Source organism: Anticarsia gemmatalis, chromosome 2 (genome assembly GCF_050436995.1).
Source record: "Anticarsia gemmatalis isolate Benzon Research Colony breed Stoneville strain chromosome 2, ilAntGemm2 primary, whole genome shotgun sequence".
Taxonomy (NCBI): Eukaryota; Metazoa; Arthropoda; class Insecta; order Lepidoptera; family Erebidae; genus Anticarsia; species Anticarsia gemmatalis.
Window position 1 is genome coordinate 4341926 of NC_134746.1, and position 21820 is coordinate 4363745.

General features: G+C 33.5%; 2 protein-coding genes across 2 annotated transcripts; both read right to left on the reverse strand.

Annotated features, from left to right (window-relative positions):
• Positions 1-132: 132 nt before the first annotated feature.
• Positions 133-21594, reverse strand: LOC142986231 (uncharacterized). The gene is made up of 12 exons (XM_076134594.1): positions 21456-21594; positions 14653-14893; positions 13900-14039; positions 12034-12177; positions 10679-10835; positions 10045-10058; positions 2280-2375; positions 1929-2018; positions 1704-1851; positions 1255-1388; positions 778-933; positions 133-341 (listed from the first exon to the last, which is right to left on the reverse strand). Exons 1-12 carry the CDS (start codon positions 21511-21513, stop codon positions 190-192), a joined length of 1530 nt encoding a protein of 509 aa, XP_075990709.1. The 5' UTR covers positions 21514-21594; the 3' UTR covers positions 133-189.
• Positions 4798-8697, reverse strand: LOC142980023 (uncharacterized). The gene is made up of 5 exons (XM_076125296.1): positions 8565-8697; positions 7946-8189; positions 7469-7602; positions 7053-7193; positions 4798-5342 (listed from the first exon to the last, which is right to left on the reverse strand). Exons 1-5 carry the CDS (start codon positions 8668-8670, stop codon positions 5191-5193), a joined length of 777 nt encoding a protein of 258 aa, XP_075981411.1. The 5' UTR covers positions 8671-8697; the 3' UTR covers positions 4798-5190.
• Positions 21595-21820: the final 226 nt, after the last annotated feature.

The window sequence follows — 21820 nt, forward strand, 5'->3', positions numbered from 1 at the left end:
TAGTTTTTCCTAGTTGTATTGTTCAATATTTCCGTAAATATTGAACAATAAAAACCATTCATAATATTAAACTTGTGTTGGCAATTACGAATAGCTCTACTGTAAACTCATCCTCCAATGAAACACCGAAACTAATCTTTAAAAATACTTTTAATAAATTATTAAAATCTACAATAAATACATTAGTTATCACTTGGATAGTATATCATCAGCGTTCAAAGTCCCGAAGGCGTGATCAGCGAGTGGTTTGAGGAAGTCCCTGAGAGCTTCCTCCATCGGGGTCTGCAACTCTTCGGCTAGCTTTTGCCAGTTCTCATTGAGGAACTGGTTCATTGCGTTGCCTAGAAGAGGGAAGATAGAAGTAAATGAAGGTAAGTGAGAGAGATGCAGCTACACTAAAGAAAATAATTGACTGATCACCATTCATCGGGATTCAAATATATTAGAACCACTTTGCTTTTGCAATAATTATCATTTCATCGAAAATGAATGAATTAGAAAATATGGAAAAAAATCCCATATATTTATGTTAAAAAAACACTTAACACGTATCGTCAATCTTCGAGAACAGGATTTCGGGATCGATTCTAGATGATTATTTGTCACGCTCAGGTGAAGAAAGTCTGAAGTTTTTAGCCTTTCTGAGTTAAATAAATTTGTACCTGGAACTTTTTGATATTAAAAGAAATGAAGTCGTTTAGTTGTGCGCATCAAAGTTATTTAGAAATCGTTAGTAGGTACATAATTATGAGTTCGGTAATGAATTTGAAGACTTACTCAGTTCACCATCTCCATCACCGAACAGGTTGTCAAGCTGCATGGACGCATATCCAACATGGAAGCTCACGTCCAAGTGCTCGCAAGTGAGCGCGTCTTCATCATTGTGGCGATGCTGACGACCCAGGACTATGGTCACTAATGCGTCGATATCACCTGGACAAAGAATTACATTACATAGGTACATTGTAAAAATAGCACCAGAAAAGCCAATAAGAAGAGTGCTAGCTGAAGTCGCTCTTGACATTTTTGTTACAAAAATAGGTTATTGCCTGTCAGGTATTTTTTCAATGTTGAATATATATTAAAATTGAATTAAAACGCTTTGTAGTTGACACAATTGTTTTATATCCTTGTTTGCGCATTAGGTAAGGAGCTATTATTTTTTATTTTGGCTTGAATTAAATATACACAACGGCTCAGCCCTTCTGGTTCTCTGTAGTTACTTAAACAAACAAAAGAAGTTGCTTTACCCACCATACTTAGCAGCAAAGTCTCCATCTCCTTCAATAGGCAGCATGAGGAGTTGTCCCGACAGTTTGTAGTTACCTCTCATCTTCAGCTCGGGAATGTACAGTCTCGCTATCACTTTGTGATCTGCTGAATTAACGCTGTAAAACAAATATACTAGTGAATGATCAAATAAAAAAAATGGCCGGCTTCTGAATTTTCAGTCCCATAAATTGATGTCTTATTATAATTCCTGCGACTAATTATTTATTCATGGGTTCCATTCTCATGTTCCAAAAGATGTTTTTTGGGTTTACCAAGTTATATTAAGATATTCTTAGTACCAACCCTTTATTTGGTAGGACGCCGCCATTTAATAGGACTACAAATTCATGGTGCCCAGTGAAGGAGTAATTCTTACACGTTATCTTATTGGATACAAGAGGTAAAAAAGGAGATGTCATGTAGATACTTACTGGACCTCTCTGACTTTCATGGAAGCGGGTCCAGTGACTGTGACGTCAGAGTAGTTGGACACTACAGAGATGGGTCCGGTCGACTGCTGGATGGATAACGACGGTACTAATAGGGGCTCACAGGGTGGCACTCCGTACTCTGGCACTCCTGCAAATTAACATTATACTCATTAACTCCATGGTATAAGGCTTAATTAAGAAGAAGATTAGCGACTGACTACATACCCGTAGCTAGCTGAGGAATATAAGTATTGAGCGCATCTCTTAAACATCTTCCCAATGCTTTTTCTTCTCTCGGACACACGAAACCTCCGACTAAAAAGAAATATCGAATATAACACTTTTCAACACCTGAACAAAACTTCCTCATGATATCACGACAAGACGCACAAACAACTAGTTGTCCCTTCTGCTACACCCGCAGTCTTTATCTACCCACAGGATGTTGCACGTGGTTAAACAGCCATTAATGATCCAAACAAACATTTTATACACAAAACACTTGAGTTTTGTTTTATTAAGTAATCATACGTGCAAACTAATGAAAAAATTACACATATGAATTATCAAACTTACAATTGATAAAACTCTTCGATCCCGCAGCAACACTGATCACTCCCACTAAACACAAAAACGACCACATCTTTGATTCTGTCTCCTGAATACCAACATCTTAACCAAGCACTTATTTAAGTATAAACTTGAACGTGATGATAAACTTATAAGTTATCAGTTAAGTAACATCTCATAATGTTATCTTAGAGAATATTATCTTCATCTTATCAGGGATGACACGTGATCGGATTTGTTATAAACTTGTTCATTGTTTTAGATTGATGGTTTGCTACTTTAGGATTACGCAATTACTGCAGCACGACACTTTTCATAGATATTGTTTGATCATTTTTGGTAGCCTGTGAACAAATAAGCGCTCCTGAACTGAAATAGGTGTCTTGTAGATTTTTTGTTTCGTTATTCAAATAATGTTTTAAAAGATCGATTATGTCCACTCATTTGTAGCATATAGAACTATATATAATATTGATTGGAGATTGGTGATTGATCTATATTTATTTTTCAAGTAGGTATTGATTGGAATTTCTTAAACTAATTTCATAAAATCATGCATAATACTTTCAAATACATACTTTAACTTTCAGTTTTTTTTAAATCACAATAACTTTTAATTCAGTACAAACACTTTTTATTTATGCGTGCTCTGTCGTTAATATATTTGTACGAGTGTATAAAAAACCACATCTTTTAAACTACAACATCTGTTCACAAACGTGCAAGAAAACGCCTGATAAATTAACGTGAGCAACACAGTGAACAAAGTTACTCAAAGCCAACGAAGTAGGTTTGCCAACAAACAGCACTAAACACAATCTTCACGCATATTTCATCTTATTTACCTTTCTCTAGTGCTTAAATGTGTCTTGAGCAATAAAAACTAACAGATTTCATAACACAAAGAACTTTAACTTCTATGTATCTTAAAATTCCTTAGGGTGTTGCGATAGCAGAAATATTTACATTCAGACAAACGTTTTGAACGACCTAAAGACCGATGGGCAATGGGCATAGCTGCAAAGTGTTGACAACATGTATTGACTACAGTTAAAATTTTCGGTTTTAGTGCCTACTTAATTCAGAATGTGCCATATTTTAAGTGCCAAGTTTTCACTACGTTTAATTATTTCTCGACTTGATCTTTACCACAGATGAAACTATACTCATCATAAGCATTAGTACTGAATATTATAAGAAGAAAATAAACAAAATACAAGTGCCTACACTTTTACTTATACCGTCTACATGCAAATCTTATGAAACTTGTTCTTGCAACTGCAACAATTACTTCTGTTCCTACATCTTAAATACTGATTACATTTTAAATACTACTTATAAATGTCATTGTACCTATATATTAAATAATAGTACGACATCGAAATTGCACTGACAATGCTACTTTGGAGTCTTTTGACCTAAAAACAATTCATTTGCATCCTATCAATGAAATTTAAATCTTATTAGTACAAATTTAGGTTGAGAATACATTTGGCAAGTGGTTGTAGTGTCGCAAACTTTACTGGTCGTGACGTAATATGGTCATAGGCTGACCGCGTGGCCTAACAGATTGGCATACTTTAGGCTCATTGCACAATAGCTTCTTTGTAAAGGGAACAAGGTCTAATATCGCATGTTGTTTAATGAATTAGTGTGAAGTGTATCGATTGATTAGTGATCTGGTTTTATACGGTTAGTTGAAAGTTATCTCATTATGAGATCTGTATTGTTTTAGACTTATTGTTTTAACTGGATAATCTGTTGATCGTGCGTTCTATCTCAAAGCAGTGTCACTTCGTCTGATTTACTTGTAATAGAAGAAGGTATAGGTATAATTAATAATATTTCTATTGTGTATTATTTCTTTGGTAGCTGTGTACCTCTTTGGGAAAAAGGCGTGAATAATGTATGAATGTATGTATATGTATATTATATGTATTTCTGGCTGACGATGATGATGATATTGATATGACGATGATCTCTGATGACGTCTGGTAATTATTGATGTTGCGTTGACAATAAAGTGTAGGTACTTTAGTTACTTACTAGTTAGTTCTTGTTGCCCTTAAACTTCAAAGAGGAATATAAGAGAAAGTGCTCTTCTATTCTCTCAAATAAAGGGACTTGTAAGAATCGTGCCAAGTGGTGTTCTTTGGTCTTTCCCTGAAAAAGGCATGATATTACCTATGTATATATGAATTTACGAAGGTACTTATTTATGATGGTTGTTCTAGAAAGGTTTTCCATTAACAACGATTTTAAAGACATCCGCTCTTGAAGAAATAAAGACACATGTTAAGTAATACATTTACTAAATAATTATCAGAACGTGAACACAAGATAACAATGATGTTATAATAAGTAAACAATATGAACTAACAATTACCTTTATTTTGTACTTATTGGTACTCATGTTACTTAAACATATTTTTGTGTGTAGTAACATTTTATGCAATAAATAATTAAAATGGCATTAGGCTTTCTTAATAATATATTAACATATTAAAGATAATATTGACTGATTCGTAGTATTTATTGTTTTTGAAATATTCACATTCTATTAATATATCTTTTAAAAAATAAATTATTAACGCTAAATAAATAAAGTTCGAAATTAGACAGATTATAACTAACAGCATAAAGAGTAAACTAATATATTTACTTTTATTTTACACTTTTATGTTAAAAAATATTTATAAAATGACTATTGCCTACAATTACGACGCTTTAAATATATAAATAAATAATATTGTATGTTAATGAATTATATGGTAAGGTTATCTTACAAAAATCATAAATATTTTTACAAGCTCACAAACGAGTTCCTTAAATCTATATATGTATTTTTCCTGCAAAATTTTGTTCGATTTGAAACAGGCTATTACGGCATGTCATTGTTAGATAAGTTCAATGTCCTCTAGTTAGGGAACACCATGTCAGGAGGAACATACTTAAGGAACTTGTTAGCTATGTCTTCAAGGACCATCGCGAGTGCTGTCTCCACGGCCGGCTGGACTTCTTTAGCGATGTCTGCCGAGTGCATGCTAGCTATGTGATCGGTTATCATTTCTGAAAATGTATAAAATATTGTTGAATTTAATAATAAATTTAATCTTAAAGGCTTAGCAATCATTAAATCTATAATTCAAAGTTTATTAAATAGTTAGAGTATTAAAAATTAGTCTTAAATCTTACAATTAAGCAAAAATGATAACTTAATATTTTGTTGTTTAAAATAGGTAAAATAATACACGTCATGTACATTTAACAATTCGTGTTTGGGTCTTTATGGCTATTTTAAGATGTTTAAGAGTTCCTAAAATGTTTATTTTGCATTTGCAAATGGGGTTTGCAATACTTCTGTAAAACAGAATAGTATTGTTTAACTAAAATATCACTAAATAAAACTTGCCTAATCCATATCTTTGATCGATGACGTTAGGTATAGTAGGATTAGATGTAAGGTACCTGCGGGTATTAAGGCCTGTCGGGTAATAAGGCCTAAATAACAAAAAACGTACGAAATACAGTAGTAGACGATCAAGATTACAGTCACACAAGCTCAGAGCGTATACAAGTCGCTGCAAAGTGGCGGACGCACTCTAGCACTTCTCCTCCCGCAAATATCGTCGAAATCATTCAGAAGTGCGGTTCAGCAGCACGAATTATAAAAATTGACTCCAGTAAAACGTAAGTTGTTTAAAAAATATCATATTTACAAACCTGTATTGACTGTCCGCTTATTAATTAACGTATGCTTGTCCGTAGATTACCGTTTTAAGAGAGTTTGTAGTTATAAAAATTATATTATTATTCTTTTCTGTAAATAGGTGGTTGGCGGATATTAAGGCCTATAAAATTTTACAATAGGCCTTATTATACTCCTATTTTTTTTACTGCTATATAAGTAGGAGCGTGTTTTTTAAATGTTTGTTAGTGGGTAGTATATACGTAGTTTATATTTTCAATTTATTTATTATTGTTTTCAGTGCTTGCAGTCACAATGCCTCCCAAACGAGCATTGTGGTCAGAAGGCGATCTGACAAAAAAAAAATCACAAAAAAAATGATCGGTACGGTCATGCCTGCAAAGAGGATAGAATGGATGATGCAAAAGGACAATGTTCGCGATGTTCCAAGTGGTACCACGAAGAACGTGTCGGTTTGACTGCAGAATATACTGATGATTTTCAATGTCCTGATGGATGCGAATAAGGACAATTTATTTAATTTATTAAGACTACTATGCTTTCTATTGCCTTATGTTAATGATTATTGATGTCAAGAATACTAATTTACGTAGTTTAAGTTGATTTTTGAATAGTTTATAGTATAGGCCTTTTTACCCTACCCTATTATAATAAGGCCTAAAGACTGCGTTTTTTTAAAAGTGATATACTGTTTTAGTTTTAAGCTAGAGAAGCTATTTTTTGTTTAAACTCTGTAGTAATATAAGTGCATGACTGATTATTATAAAAATTGGTTGATTATATTGGATATTCTTCATTTTATTACAAATTTCCCTTAGCTAGGCCTTAATACCCGCAGGTACCTTAATATTTTTTCTGCATTTATGGGAATGGTCTTACCCCCAGTTTCTGAGTACATTTAGCGGTAGTTTATCTATATAATAGCGTTTAAACTCACATAAAAAAAACGCTATTGAACAGATAAACTACCGCAAAATGTACTCAGAAACTGGGGTTAGTTAATCGTGGCTTTCCTTGTCTTGAAGTAGATATAACAAAAAAATAAATAAAAGTAGATGTAATTTTTGTACCCATTTCGCCAGTAGTGGAATGTGCCTCCATGAGACTGGCCTTCAGTGGTCCAGTACAGCGCAGGTGGACGTTAGCGTCACGTATCACCATCCTCTTATGAACACGGGCTCCTAGCGCCTCAAGAGCTGCTGTACACACGGCTGTGGAATAAGTAGTACTTTTATATTGCTCTCATTGACAAAAATACTTCTGAAGAATTAGTCTTAATACTTGTATAAAATTAATGTAGTTTTGTGGGAACTTTAATAATATACTGAAAACTAAAACTTTTTATTATACAGATCTAATGTTCGTTTAGCTTCAATCTTGATATGGCAAAAATGTATAAATAACGTTTCAGGTACATCTGTCTCATCTCGGTTATGTAGGTACAGAGACAAGAATGAGTGCAATTGTCCCTCTAACGGTTACTTACTAAAGTTAGCAATCATTTTGCCGGTAGACTCGACCGGAAGCATCTGGAATTCTCCCAACACGACGTACTCTCCAGACATGAGTAAGTGAGGCACGCTGATGTTCGCTGTCACCTTCAACTCTTCGGGATACACGCTAAAAGAATAGATACGCTTAAGACTTATTCACCATGAGATTAATTATATTGTATCCATTAACTAAGGAAGTGGTATAAATTTATTTTAAAGATCAACTGTCAATGCTTAGTATTGCTGAATCTATAAAATTATTTTGCTCACAACTTTATCTGTAATTGATCCCAATGAGCGAGTAGATACATTTTCGCACTTAAATTTACAAGCCTACCACTTTTTAGAGAAAAATTGACTTTAAATCATAATTTTTAATTTTTTTAATGTACGCCATTTGCCTCTATCGTTTTTCATTCATGAATCAAGCATACCACATGTCCTTTCTAAAGCATCAAGAATAGACTTACTCCAACTTATTAAACGTATAATTAGTCAATCCTTCGAGCGATACATCAGACAGCCAGGCGTCATACTTGAAGGCGTTCTTCGGCATGTTGTGCTGCCTAAGTCTCAGGCTGGGGATCTTGAGAGGTTCCAGAGGGTGGATGTGGAGCGACGGTACTCCTTGAGCGAGGAGGTGCCTCGCTTGTTCCGCGATGCGCTGGATACAGTCCGCTACGTTGGGGTCCGTGTAGTGACATGCTGATTTGGCTAGAGTTAATAATTTAATTAGATGTTGTGAGACGGTGGGCTGTATAACGACTGCGAGTTTTGAAAGACGGTTTGTTTTTTATTCCATGTTTTGACAGCATGAATATATCTCCGAAAAATTTAAATAAACATGTTTTAGTAATCTGACATCAATAGAATTTTTACTTTTTCTACTGTACCAAGTAACTGTTCTGTACCTAGAAAGGGCGGATTTTTTCAATCAAACAAAGATTTTGGTACGGTCAACTGTATAGGCACTTAATAGTTCCTTTAACGAGCTAGCTGCCTTATTACGTCGAAATGAAATTAATAATGAACTATTCAATTCTAACCATTATTTATGCTACACTGACGATTATATGACTTGAAACTTACCTAATTCCACTTTATTATAATTATTTTCTGTCCCATTCCTGCTAATTCGTCCACCAATCACGTCGTAGGCACATATAACTAATATTATTAACTTTAAAATCCCCATATTTACCGTTCTTACTTAGAATCTGACTAGATCTAATATAAGCGATGAAAAACTGTGGTTTATAATAGTTTCTATGTATGTACTAGTTGCCATATGTGGGAACAGCCTCGTTTGAGAATTGTGGGGTTACGAAGTAGGTACAGAATCATTTGAAATATGCACATAATATAGTTCGTCGTGTTTATTAATGTAGATCTATTTATTTCTGAAGATTTCTTCGGTTTCTTCAAACTACCGTCCATTAAAAATATTAGGGCCTAGCTTACTTTTTCTTTTTTAGGGGTTGATTTAAGAAAGTACCCGAAGTTTGATCAAATTTTGTTGAGCCGCGAAAGGTCACAAATGGATAGAAAGAACGACTTTAGCATTTTCTTAACAGTATGGATGATACTTTCCCAAAATGTCTCATACATTTCGAATTTCTTCGAATATGATACGAAAATATGTTTACTAATTAAAAACATCTGGATCTCAACTATTCGTAAACAGTTTGTCTACAAAATAATAAAAAAAAATAGACTTGATAACGATACTTAATGAAAAACTTTTTTACAAGTTCAAACCGTATAACATTTGCATTCTAGTCCATATAACATTACGCGCGCATGTAGAGCACACCGAGGAAGTATGTTTTATTGCCGCTACTAATGAAATAAGGAAAAGCGGCTGTTAGCCCTGGCCTTAAACACTGCTCTTGACAGACCTTACACAGTTCTACATTATATGTATGTACTGAGACTCTCCTTTTCTATAAATAGAATTGATTTTACTTTGATAGTAAAATGCTTACTAAGAAAAGACTAGGTTATCTTTAAAGAAAATACTCTTCATTTCCTCTTTTCAATTTAATTAAATTTATTCAAAAATTGGCAGTTTTTTGGTGACTGATCTCCAACAGTATGCTGCGTCAGGAGTCTATACCTATGTTTTTTAATTTAAGTAATTTACAATTCACAAATGGTTAAACCTATGTAGAGAAAAATAAAAGATATCATTCAATTCCGATATGATGTGTACATTTATATAAATTATGAGCGTAAAAAAATAAAGTCTTGTTTTTCATTTGTCGCGATATTTTAAATAATAAAAGATAAGGTAAAATAATGTCGGGTATCTACGTCTACTCAATTTTTTTTTAAAAAAACGTACTGCAATTGAAAAAGGATGAATAAAATTTTGCTTTGGGAAGAGGAAAATAATAAAATCCAAAAACATTGTTTTGTATTTTTTATTAAACTTCCTTCGATCTTGATTTGTCAATCTTATAAAACAAACTTCAGACAGCCTTCATCTAAACAAGCAGGTACTTAATCCAATCCATTCAGCCCAGGGGCAAATATTTTGTAAAAAAAATATCACATTTTGAATACCTACAATAGATTTTTGGACTACCACAAAATATTGTACTTAGCAGTAGAAGGAATTATCAATGTTTAAAGCTATTTACAATTAAGGAATACGTAATATTTGAGCATACCAGAAATAGGGACCATAATACATACTTTTCGCTCTATACGCATTACGCGATTTACATCATATTATAACACTTACAAAACTGAGAAGCAAAATTATTTATCACTGTTATATAAAAAAACGATAAATTACCAGCTATTTTAGGATTTTATTTACAACTCAGGTATATCTGCTGGTGAGCGGTATTTCAAATAAACTAACAATGGTTATCTATTGAAATGGTTTACGAAGTTTCCTATCATCAGTTAGTAACAAATTGTCTTTTAGAACATACCCATCTTTGAACATTAAAATATGTACATAAGTATTTTATACAAAATTATAACATATTTTGTCATTATTATTAGGCTTATTTCTATCTAATCTATTATAAATAACCTATCTAACATTATCAAAAAACATTTTTCACAAGGCCGACATTTTCACTTTAAACTTTATTCCAAAAATTACTTTGACATTTACTTCAAACAATAACTGTCAAAGTTACTCCTCGAATGAAAAAATCGGTTCCTAATGGAATGTTCTAGAGTTACACTACTTCTTTTCTGTAAGAACTTCATTGATGGGTATCTTAGCGAGGACTTTGTTGACGAAGGCCTTGATGACGGCTGCAGCGGTCTCGTCGATCAAGGGGTTGAGGATGTCCAGGACTACTTGTGGACTGGCGTTGAAGAATGACGCTGCTGACGTCGCTGTAGAATAAAAACAACTTGGATTAAATACTCTGGAAAACTTTAATAAAAAAAGTAAATAAAAAATTAACGGCCTAAACTCCAAAGATATTTTTTTTAAGTCAAACTTAACGTGTCATATTAACACTGTTATTTTGATGTGTATTGAAGCAACTGTAATAATTTTGAGGATCCTATGATAATTTGGTCGTAAGTAGTTCATCACTTCTTTGAAAAGCTGACACAATAGCATTGTAGGTGGTCGCCAGATCGCCATATAACGTAAAAACAATAACGTATTTAATTTTGCAATATACAAGAAAAAAATAATAGGTGTCTATCATTTTGCTATTTGCAAAAGCAGTATTTAAACCATTGTTGAATGATCTGTTTTTCGGATAGGCTTAAGAATGGAGCAATACAGATTTGCGTTTTAGTTCTAGGAAAAATAATATTGGCAACATTCAAACTCGGTTAGGAGACCAAATTAGCATTAGCAGGCCGGACAATGCAAAACTAGTACGAAACTGTTGCAGAAACAAACTTTTAGATACCTATAATTACATAAGTCACTTTAATCTCGAACTAAAATGAAGTAATAAACTGTGACGCGAATATTATGTAAACTTGCGTGTTTGTAAAGCATTTGATTCGAGCGTTTAATCTAAACTCGAGTTAAATAAACGCCTTACGTTCTAGGAACTACTTGGACTGAGTATTGGTACATTATTTGTATATCGTCATTAAAATTGAATTAAGAGAAGTCAAAAGTGAGTTGCAATGTCTAATGACATGAGTTGCAAAAATTTTGAGGGGCACAGAAATTGTATTTGCTTGACAATTACTGCCTATGGTTGGAAAGAGTATATTTTTATGTACACTGTTAATCAATATAATTTTTGAGTCAAAAACATAACTCACGATGACATATGAAAGGCTAGCACCACTTTGTTCTTAAGTTAAGTATATGCGTTTTCCTTTCTTATCTTTATTGTAAATTCAATGACAGCTCATAATCCAGATTCTTATTATACAGCCATTATCCTTTTATATATGTGAAAATTTTGTTATTATGGACGTATTTGATGATGGACGGAGTTAAATGAAATTCGATACAGTGATAGTTTATAGCCCGGATTATAGGATGATGTTAAAATCTTTTCACGCGGTCAAAGTCCTGGGCAGAAGCTCGTTTTTTTATAATAATAGCATACGTTACCTGCGACGGGTCTCTGTGTGTCGTCCACAGCGATCTGTGCGTTGTTGATCCTCACTTTGGTGACGATCTTCTCAATCTGAAGGAACTCCATGCCGTCCTTGGCGGTCGGCTTCGCGATACCCTTGGCTATCACCGTGATTCCGGCTGTGGATAAAGCACATTTGTTTGTTTAATACTAATTTTACTTGCGTTCAAGATGTTCTTAACGATTATTAAACATCAAGAGATTTTTCTGTTTGAATTATATTTACAGAGATTACGTATTAAATCAAAATCGCTTTGCCGTTATTATATTAGGTGCTGTAGCTCTAAAGGCACAACCGGGTGATAAAACTGACATACTTAATATTCTGATCTGATTATAAAGTTAATAGTGTATTTAAAATTAGTATGAATAGCCTACACGTTTAATTCTTTAAAAAAATCATAAGATAAAGACAAATAAATGTTGAAAGAGTTCAGTAAATTTAACTTAGCTAGCTAGCAAACCAAGTCTAGGCAAGAACATTGAGACCTTAAAAAATATTTTCGTAAGTTATCATAGCTGTTCTTAAGAATATTTCTCAATGAAGGATCTTTCCTGTTGACATTAGAATTCCAAACAAATACAGATTCAGTAAACAATGTGTAAGATAGACTAAGGACATGTTGAATGCAATGTATTTGCTTGCAAATGTCAAGCATTAGTAACTCCTCTTTAAATGTTTAGCCTTTAAGTGCTTCAGCTCCCGAGTTTATTGTGAAACTTATTTACTATGCCATTTATTATGCCATCAGTGAAAATAAATAACATTTAAAGTTAACTATTTTAAAGATAAACTCTGTAAATTACACAATAATTTAGCAATCCTGTGACTCAATTTTCTACACTCGTTGCTTTCGGTATTAAAAGTTTGACATATAATATTTTAGTTCCCAATTGCTACACTAGGGGCGAAGGTTAGTTTTTCATACGAAACGTATCTACATCGATATGTATGGGGAAACGCTACTCGGCTATTTACTCGTAATTAGCTCGAAGTAATGTATTACGAAAAACGTTTATGAAATTCAATCTCAAAGTTGCTTTCCGAAAACACATTAATTAATGAGTTCGTAAAGCATAACCTTATGTTTTCCATAATTAATAAAATAACCGCTTTTTTGGTAACCTTTTTTTTCTGTGAATCGGAACAAAACATTGTTTTCATGTTTAACTTTTAAAACATAAGAATAAAAACAAATAACATAACAATAACAACAAATGTCACAAAAAATTGTATTAAGCAAAGGTCAATGACATTACAATTTTTTTGCATGATAATAATTAAAAATATGTGAATAAGTTAGCGATTCATTTGTTATACGCACTTGACCCGGTAAGATTCGGTAATCGTCGTAATTTCAAGCAAATGAAACTAAATGAACGTAAACACTATAAATCCGGTGATTATCATTAAAATCTGTTGAGTTATATCCAACAACTTGTTGTTCCGAATATAATTAAAAATGAATTAATTTGTCATAATGGTTTAATTAACAAGTAAAACTCTATATTATATTCCGTTATTCAATACATCAATACCCTTAAAAATGGGTAATATAACGACTCCCTTGAATATAATTAATTACTAACTAGTAAATTCTCCTTAACCCCTGTACCGTAGCCTCTATAAAGAGCAAACGTTGTGTAGAGACAATATGACTACGTACCCGCAACTATTCTTCGCTGTAGTTTCGAAAAGAATATTGCAGTCAGATCAGACCAAAATTACTATTGAAACCTCTCCTTTTATGTTAGTAAATACAGAAGGTTAGACTGGTCCATTTCATCAATAGACATTGAAATATGTATGTATGTATGTATAATAGTGTAAGAATACTTACTGAAGTTGCCAGCCAGCTTGCCCTTGCCGCTGATGTCCAGGGTGAGGATCTTGGAGCCGCGCACGTCGTAGTCCGCCGTCACCGACAACCTGGGCAGGGTCATCTTGATCTCCGCCGCGTATTTGTTGTTCAAGTTCAGTCTGGAAATGTTCGAATAGGCCTTCATTAATATAAAAAAACTAGTCATTATTACATTAATTGTGTCACAATTCTGTGTGTTGTAACCAAACAAATAGATCGACGTGGTCATCGCATGAAAACACAAATTCGCCATTAAAATTTCAGGAGCTAATCTCAATAATCATATTCGGAAAGACTCTTGAGAGGAATTTGGTTGGTGGCCCGTCGTGCTTTGTAGTGTGATACATACTAATAATCAAATCATGCGATGGCAAGGTCGATCTATTTGTTTTAAACGTAAAATATGTTTAATATTTGCATGATAATAACTTATGTAATAACTTAAGACAGAAGGTCCTTAAGTATTGACTAAATAGATTAATCGACTTGGTATTACATAGATCTCACAACTTTTTACGGTCGAGAGACTGAGCTGCGAGACTTGGGGTTTTTTACAGGATGTTTTTGATGGCATACTTTTTACCCTACAAATCACATGTGAACATACCAATTCACGTCTGCTATATGGGTATTGTCTAGTAAAAAGTAATTAACTAAGTTGAATGGCATATAACAACATAACAATTTACTAAACAACTGTGCCTATTTAAAAGGTAATAGTATAAAACTTACTTGAACTTCTCTATCTTGAAGTTTTCACCACCATACGCTCTGCCATTTTTAACTGTTGCCTTTAGTCTGAGGTTAGGGGCTGTTCTGTCCAGTTTAAGGGTTGGTACAGTGAAGGGGTCTAGGGGAGGGATGTCCACCTCCGGGATCCCGACCTTCAGCTGAGGTCTCATGGCCTCGATAGCGTCCAGGACACATTTGTCCACCTGAGGGTCTGACCTTTTGCATACTGGGAAGTAATCCGCTGTGGACAAAAATATATTATTATTTACTAGATTCATAATAATTTACTATTATTAAAACGAAAGATTCGCGATGTGTGCACATTTTAGAAAGAATCGAATTCATGTGATTGGATCTGTGATCAATGCAATGGAATGTGATCGCAATTTTTTTCTTTAAATATAGTTTTTTATAATAAAAAATTCAGTTTAGATTGACAAACTGAAATTGCATCAACAAAGCTTGAGAAACAGTTGATAATTATGTCACATTTGACCTTTTAATGTCAAAATGAAATACTGGAATTGAAATCACGGAAAGGTTTTTAACCGTTACAAATATTTGTGTGTCACATAGTATAAAAATATCGCATACATATGTATAATACGTAAATGTTTAGTTTACAGTATGAAAGTAATATTATATTAACAACGAATGACAAAGTGGTCTGGAAGTCAGTAAGGCACTAAACCAGGAGAGCTATCACGTATGCTAATTGACAACTTTTTCAAAGTCACTATGCTGTACATTGTTTTCTCCCTTACGATTATAATTTTTACTGATAAAATGTACTAAATAGTGAACATCAATTTGACGTACACTAGTCGTCAACTGAGATACGTGATACAGGATAAGAAAATGAAATAATATCTATCTGCCCAAATCGCGAAAACAATCTTTGCCTGTATTCTAAACTGATTTTGAGTAACAATGGTTTAAAGGACATGTGTCATTTTTTCACAAATAAACACGAGGGCATGCCAACACAAGCTAGTTGCATAACATTTTTATAATTTTAAAGGGCAACCAACCGCGAATATTTCCGTTGGTTAAACCGTGAATTAGCGACAAAACGGTAATCGGACGTTTAGCCCTAAACTCTATTCGGTCCACAGTGAACGTACGAACCTTGGGCTAGATGCATTTCCTTCGATTAAGGCTGGGTTTAACGCAGACCTTTTAATCAAAAACATTCAATAAAATTCACATTTATTTGTATGTTTCACGATATAATTAAGAATACATGTTAATGTGTGTCTTTTTGTTGGTCCGTCTTTCCACTCGAACACTGGTAAATCAATTGGAATGACGTTTGTCAAAGTGCGAGATAAAATCCTTGAAAGATCATAGGCTACTTTTTCATCATAGGTAAAAATTTCAAAAGCTACTGTTTTCCGCGGGCCTACGCTAAAACTTAACTCTAAAATTCACAAAATAGCTTTATAAAATACACTGATTGGAAAAGCCTTAACCTTCCAAATATTATTTTACATAGATAATAATTGTTTATCTAAAATCAAGCACATTGTCATCCCGAACAATAACGAGTTATTCATTCATATCACAAGCGAACGGTCTATTAGTATGTCAGATACATGTGTCCTATGCTTCCTGGTAACACATTTCCATACCATGACAGAATCAATACAAAGATAAAAGCAATATAACGAAACATGAAAATAATATAAATATTAGAAGTATAGTAGGCGCGTTTTAACTTCATGGCTCTGAATATAGCAACAAGCTGCTACTAAAAAAAACCTCCAGTTCGATTACCTACACCTATTACGATTAAATCACTTTCATCGTAAATAATAATTTTAAATAGTAATTAAAGAAATTAATTGTGTCGAGATACGCTAACCATGCTTTAGCGCGTTTATCTACAGTCGGAAGTCTCTACATCGAGTTACATAAGTTTGACATTTAAAATGTACTGCCAAAATAGTTTCTACGACGTCCGCTAGAAGCGCTGATCAGATATTCATACAAAATTTTCGATAGCTAGACAGTAGTCGAGAATCGGGCTACTGATAACTGCTCTAGTCGATCAAGATAAAAATTGCTCCTCAGGAAGCTCCTATATTCTTCTCCACACCAAATATACTCCCACAAATACGAGAAACCAAAGCATAACATCTTATAATTTTACTACAGACGATCACATACCTAACGTACCGGCCACACAATACGGTCATAAAACGCTAATGGTTAATACAGACATCAATATTCCCGCCAACCACATAATGTGTCGCGCCTTAAGCATATCTTATAAGTTATTTACACGTAACCAGTACTTATGTACCACTGGCCTACATACAGGGCGGGCCGAGGCTCCTTCCAATTGCGAAGGTACAGTCGAATGGAAAAATATGTGACCGAAACATTATAAACCCCTTTATTACTTTATAATTTATCTCGAGTGATTAAAGAATGTTGAAAAATTTTAAACTATACTAAAATAAACGCAAAACCGCAATGGTTTTGATACTTTATAATCTGTCACAAGTAAACTGACAAATAAATGATTAAAACGAAAAATTATTGCACTCTAAATAATGAGTCGCTTGTTATTGATCGACATTGTTTTGATCTACAATAGATAAATACACATTTATCTATTGAGTATAGCCTAGCCTGCGACATTTTCAACAGAATTTCTATAATACAAATTGTAAACTTACTAGCGTTTACTACCGTTTAATGTTTTTCACGACATTTTCTTACGAAAAAGTGCAATTGAAAATGTAGTGAGCAGTGTATTCATATATTTTTCGTCGTGAGTGTACGTGAACTTTTTGGCACAACGCCCGTAATAATTGAAAGTACTTTCGATTTCATACGATTGTTTCGCATCACTTTTCGTCATACGTAATATAATATGTGGTATTATTTCATGCCAAGTTCAACTTCTTTCTTTTTATTAAGTAATTTGTTCAAGGCTAGACTGTCTCTTTATTTTAAGTCGTTATATTATGTATAGAAATTGTTTATTATACAGTTTCATTAAAATAAAGACAATTGCCTCCGTGGCGCAGTAGTTTAGGTCGCCACGCCGATACCACTGTATTGAAAGATCATGGGTTCGATTCCCACACGGGACAATTATTTGTGTGATCCACAAATAATTGTTTCAGGTCTGGTTGTGCTTTGTGTCCGTTGTTTGTATATTTGTAAAAGTCCCCGCGACACAAGAGCAATTCTTAGTGCGGGAGTTGTCTTTTTAAAAAACAAAAGAATTGGAGTCTCATAATCATAGTACAATAATATAGTCCTAAATTAGGGTCTTTGTAATTTATTATCAAATCGTATTATTATTGTAATCTAGAAAAGTACCAGAGTTACACCTCGTACTGTATCACATAATCGTACATTACTGCTATGAGCAATTAAATTATCTAACACGGTTACACTATCAATTATAAATTACTAGTTCTTATCCGACTATATTACATAGCTTAAACTACACTACCTAACTACTCCATGTATTTTCTCGGATCCCAAACTACCTTTGTACAAAAAATTATCTAAATCAGTTCAGCGGTTTAGGCATAACAAGGAAACATCGCAAATTATACTAAAGTAGGGATTCACAGAAAATTATTACACATCGATACGGTTTTATAACCTAATAAAGACAAAACCAGGTAGTGTGTGGTAAGTATGGGAAAATATCGAATTTCTTTCGCTATGTACAGTTACTTAATACGCAACGAGAAACTCATGCCCGAGTACAGCTAGTTCCAGTAACGACAGCCGCGCGAATCGATCTCTCAGGATAAGCTATGCTTGCCGAGGTTAGGCATAGGAATGGGTGAGCATTTTATGCATATATATGTTACTGTAAAAGCCCGAACTGTGGTAAATCCTAAGATTTTCCGGTAAAACCTAAGATTTACCAACTCTCAATGGTAAAAGTCCGAACAAGCCAGAGTTTAAAAACTATGTTACGATATATAAAAAAATCCTTCTTCATAACTATGTTGATAACTATTTCACGGTATAATTATACACTGTGACATACTTATAAAGAAGGAGTTTTGGGCAAAGCGACATGGGTAGGTTAGGTTAGAAGGCTAAGGGCAAGCGAGCGAAGCGAAGCTCCCACCTTAGTCTTCGTGGTTATTTTTTTTTAACCACCCAGAAGGAGGAGCCCCGCGAAGCGGGGCTCCGGCGACATCTCGACATCATCAAATGAATATAGGTAAAAGTTCGAAATAAAAGAATTGTTCGGACTTTTACCATTGCGAGTTGGTAAATCTTAGGTTATACCGGAAAATCTTAGGATTTACCACCGTTCGGGCTTTTACAGTAACATATACACTCCGTGACTCAGAAGTCACTTTAAATTATGTGGCCCAGATATTATTTTCAGAGATCTTCGACAACCGTTAACAGTAGCCAGAAGCTTGAAAGTCAGAGAATCAGTCTTACCGAAGGGTACCGTATTGGTAACTGGGTTGTCGAGGTCCGATTCACATGTAAAATACTAATATTCAGTTGTATCTGATACTGGAAGCCCACTCCAACATAGTTGGAAGAACGTCTAAGCTGATGATGATGGCTTGTGACGTAATGAAGTATCCGTAATATACGTGAACAGTGTAAAACACGGAGACAGTTTAATAAGATCTCGTTTTCCGCTTATTATTGTACAGATACCACTTTGAGTTAGAAATCAACTTTCCAGCTATGAGGAGACAATATTATTATACGTGTTTGAACAGAACATAACATTTGATGTCAGAATATTGTAAATTATGGTGATAGAAAGACGGACTGTGGTTATAATAGTCGTCTATGATCGCTATACATATGTCCCATAACGCTCGGGGTATCAATGGTTTACTGCACCTTTGATTTAATTTATTGGTTAGTTAACAGTTATGACTATTTGGTTAAATCTTATCATTTTATAGTCTTCTAGAGGCCGTCCGCGACTTCGTCCGCGTGGAAACCCTTCCCGTGTAAATCCCGATCCCTTGGGAACTCCGGGATAAAAATGTGTTATTCAGGGTCTTCAGCCACCTATGTACCAAATTTCATAGTAATCGGTTTAGTAGTATTTGCGTGAAAGGGTAACAAACATCCATACATACAATATACATACACTATCACAAACTTTCGTATTTATAATATGTATTAGTAGGATAGTAGGATGATCGCGTTTTTATTTTTTTGTTTTAGATGTCAAATCTCAGGAGTTATTTTAAAGTAATATGTGCTAAATATGTTAAAGAAACAAACATGCTCACATAATAATATATAAGTGAGAATTTGTTGGTGAGATCCAGAGACGATCATAATTTCTAAAATGTCAATTAGTTTACAAAAATGGCCATATTGGAGCTCTTCTTATCCAAGTTCCGCTTGTAAATGAATATCAAAGGTATGTTGGCAATCTCAATCGCAATCTTTAATTAACAGAGCGTAACGCATACGCAAAATTATGCCTTTAAGTACACTTTTATTTTACTACATATTAAAACAGCTGTTTATGGTCAAATCGCAATCTCGGTGCAATTAGTATTGACAATAAAAAAAATTCAATTTTATTAATTACGGCTGGTAGAACTGAATTATTCAATGATAAGGTATATTATATTATTATCGGTCAATTTACTCATCTCGATAGCTGGAGTATATCGATTAGCATTATTTTGTAAGATTCTATAATACAGTTTTGATCACTTTTATTATCGTAACTATAAAGTATTTGACAATAACCATCAACTTTGCGATACACTCGGGCACAAATCATATTATAGCCATTTCAGTCATAAATGTTCCGGATCTAAGTAATACAACAAATAAATTATTATACAATTTTGACCTGCCTTTACAATAAATTTGAATAATAACTTAATAAAATTCAATTGCATTGTTTAACCTGAGGCCGTTGCCCAGCAGTGGGATAACGCAGGCTTATAGTATTAGTTAAAGTTATAACAATTGCTTAAAATCAGTCTACATGTTTTGGTTTAGTAATCAAATTTAATTTCAGTAGTCGATTAATTAATTAAGCTTTAAAATTACGTCCTAATTTCAACAAAAATATGAAAAAGCCTTCAGTCTAAATCTAGCCTGACCTAATGACATGAAAACTAATTTTTCAGTAAATTTTTCGTTAAATTAATTAATATTAACCTTGCTCTCGAAACCATGTTTACAGTTCAACGTTCATTCCAATAAGTATTACAAAATATATATTTTTAACATGCTTTTTGTTTATTTTTGTTCGAAACGACCGGTGACAGTAATCCACATATTGATAAGCCAAGGTTAACTTGGAATCATGAAATCGATTTATTTCGCGACAAATTTGGAAATTGTTTGGTAATTTTATTAATATCGATTAATTCTGATTGTAGAAATGCGTGTTAGAGCGATAAACGTAACTAAAATTTGTTTAAACTTACGTAATTTTATAGGACTATCTACATTTTAACTAAATCCTACTTAATTTAATAAAATTAATCCATGACAATATAATTTCATATTTAGGTCACTACTGACTTCAATCGCAGTTAATCGTCAATTTTAAGCGTTTAACTTGAATTAAACAAACCCTTACGTTTTAAATTTTCTAGTTATACAAAATTATACTATTATTGTTTCTATTAACCGACCTCTTTGTCTCTTATTTAAACTTAGTAATTGTAATTTTAAATAATTATGTTATTTAATTTTAATTGTTATAGATTTACATTAAAGTAGAACATCCAACTGTAATTCCTATGTCCTTTCCTACATCATTAATCACTATTTTCACTATTTCAAAAATAATATCACAAAGTACTTACGGGTAACTCTCCCATGGACACAAATAGCACTTAACAAGAGGATTACGAACACTTTCATATTGTCAGCGTGGTTCAGTAACAAGTCACAGGATGCAATTGGTGAGGTTGCAGCCAGCGAGTGTGCGCGAATGTGCGCCCGCGCCGAATTATCTGTTATTTAAACACCGCCGCCCCTGCATGTACTACGCTTAAGCAACTACAGGAAAATCATTTGGGGAAATACCATTTTTTATGGAATTAAATATATGGTACTTAAGATATTTTGCTGTAGTTCGAGTAGCCTTTCCTGGGATTACTAGTTTAACCTTATATAGTTGATACTTGTCTTTCCTTTATTCCATCTTTGTTACTCTGTAGTCAACTTA

Coding starts and splice junctions, on each gene's coding strand:
- LOC142980023 (XM_076125296.1), bottom strand. CDS start 8,670: ATGGGGATTTTAAAGTTAATAATATTAGTTATATGTGCCTACGACGTG. Junction 8,190..8,564: donor TTATAATAAAGTGGAATTAG/GTAAGTTTCAAG, acceptor TATTAACTCTAG/CCAAATCAGCATGTCACTAC. Junction 5,343..7,052: donor TTCCACTACTGGCGAAATGG/GTACAAAAATTA, acceptor ATACATTTTCAG/AAATGATAACCGATCACATA.
- LOC142986231 (XM_076134594.1), bottom strand. CDS start 21,513: ATGAAAGTGTTCGTAATCCTCTTGTTAAGTGCTATTTGTGTCCATGGG. Junction 10,836..12,033: donor CACACAGAGACCCGTCGCAG/GTAACGTATGCT, acceptor TTTATTCTACAG/CGACGTCAGCAGCGTCATTC. Junction 1,852..1,928: donor TATTCCTCAGCTAGCTACGG/GTATGTAGTCAG, acceptor GTTAATTTGCAG/GAGTGCCAGAGTACGGAGTG.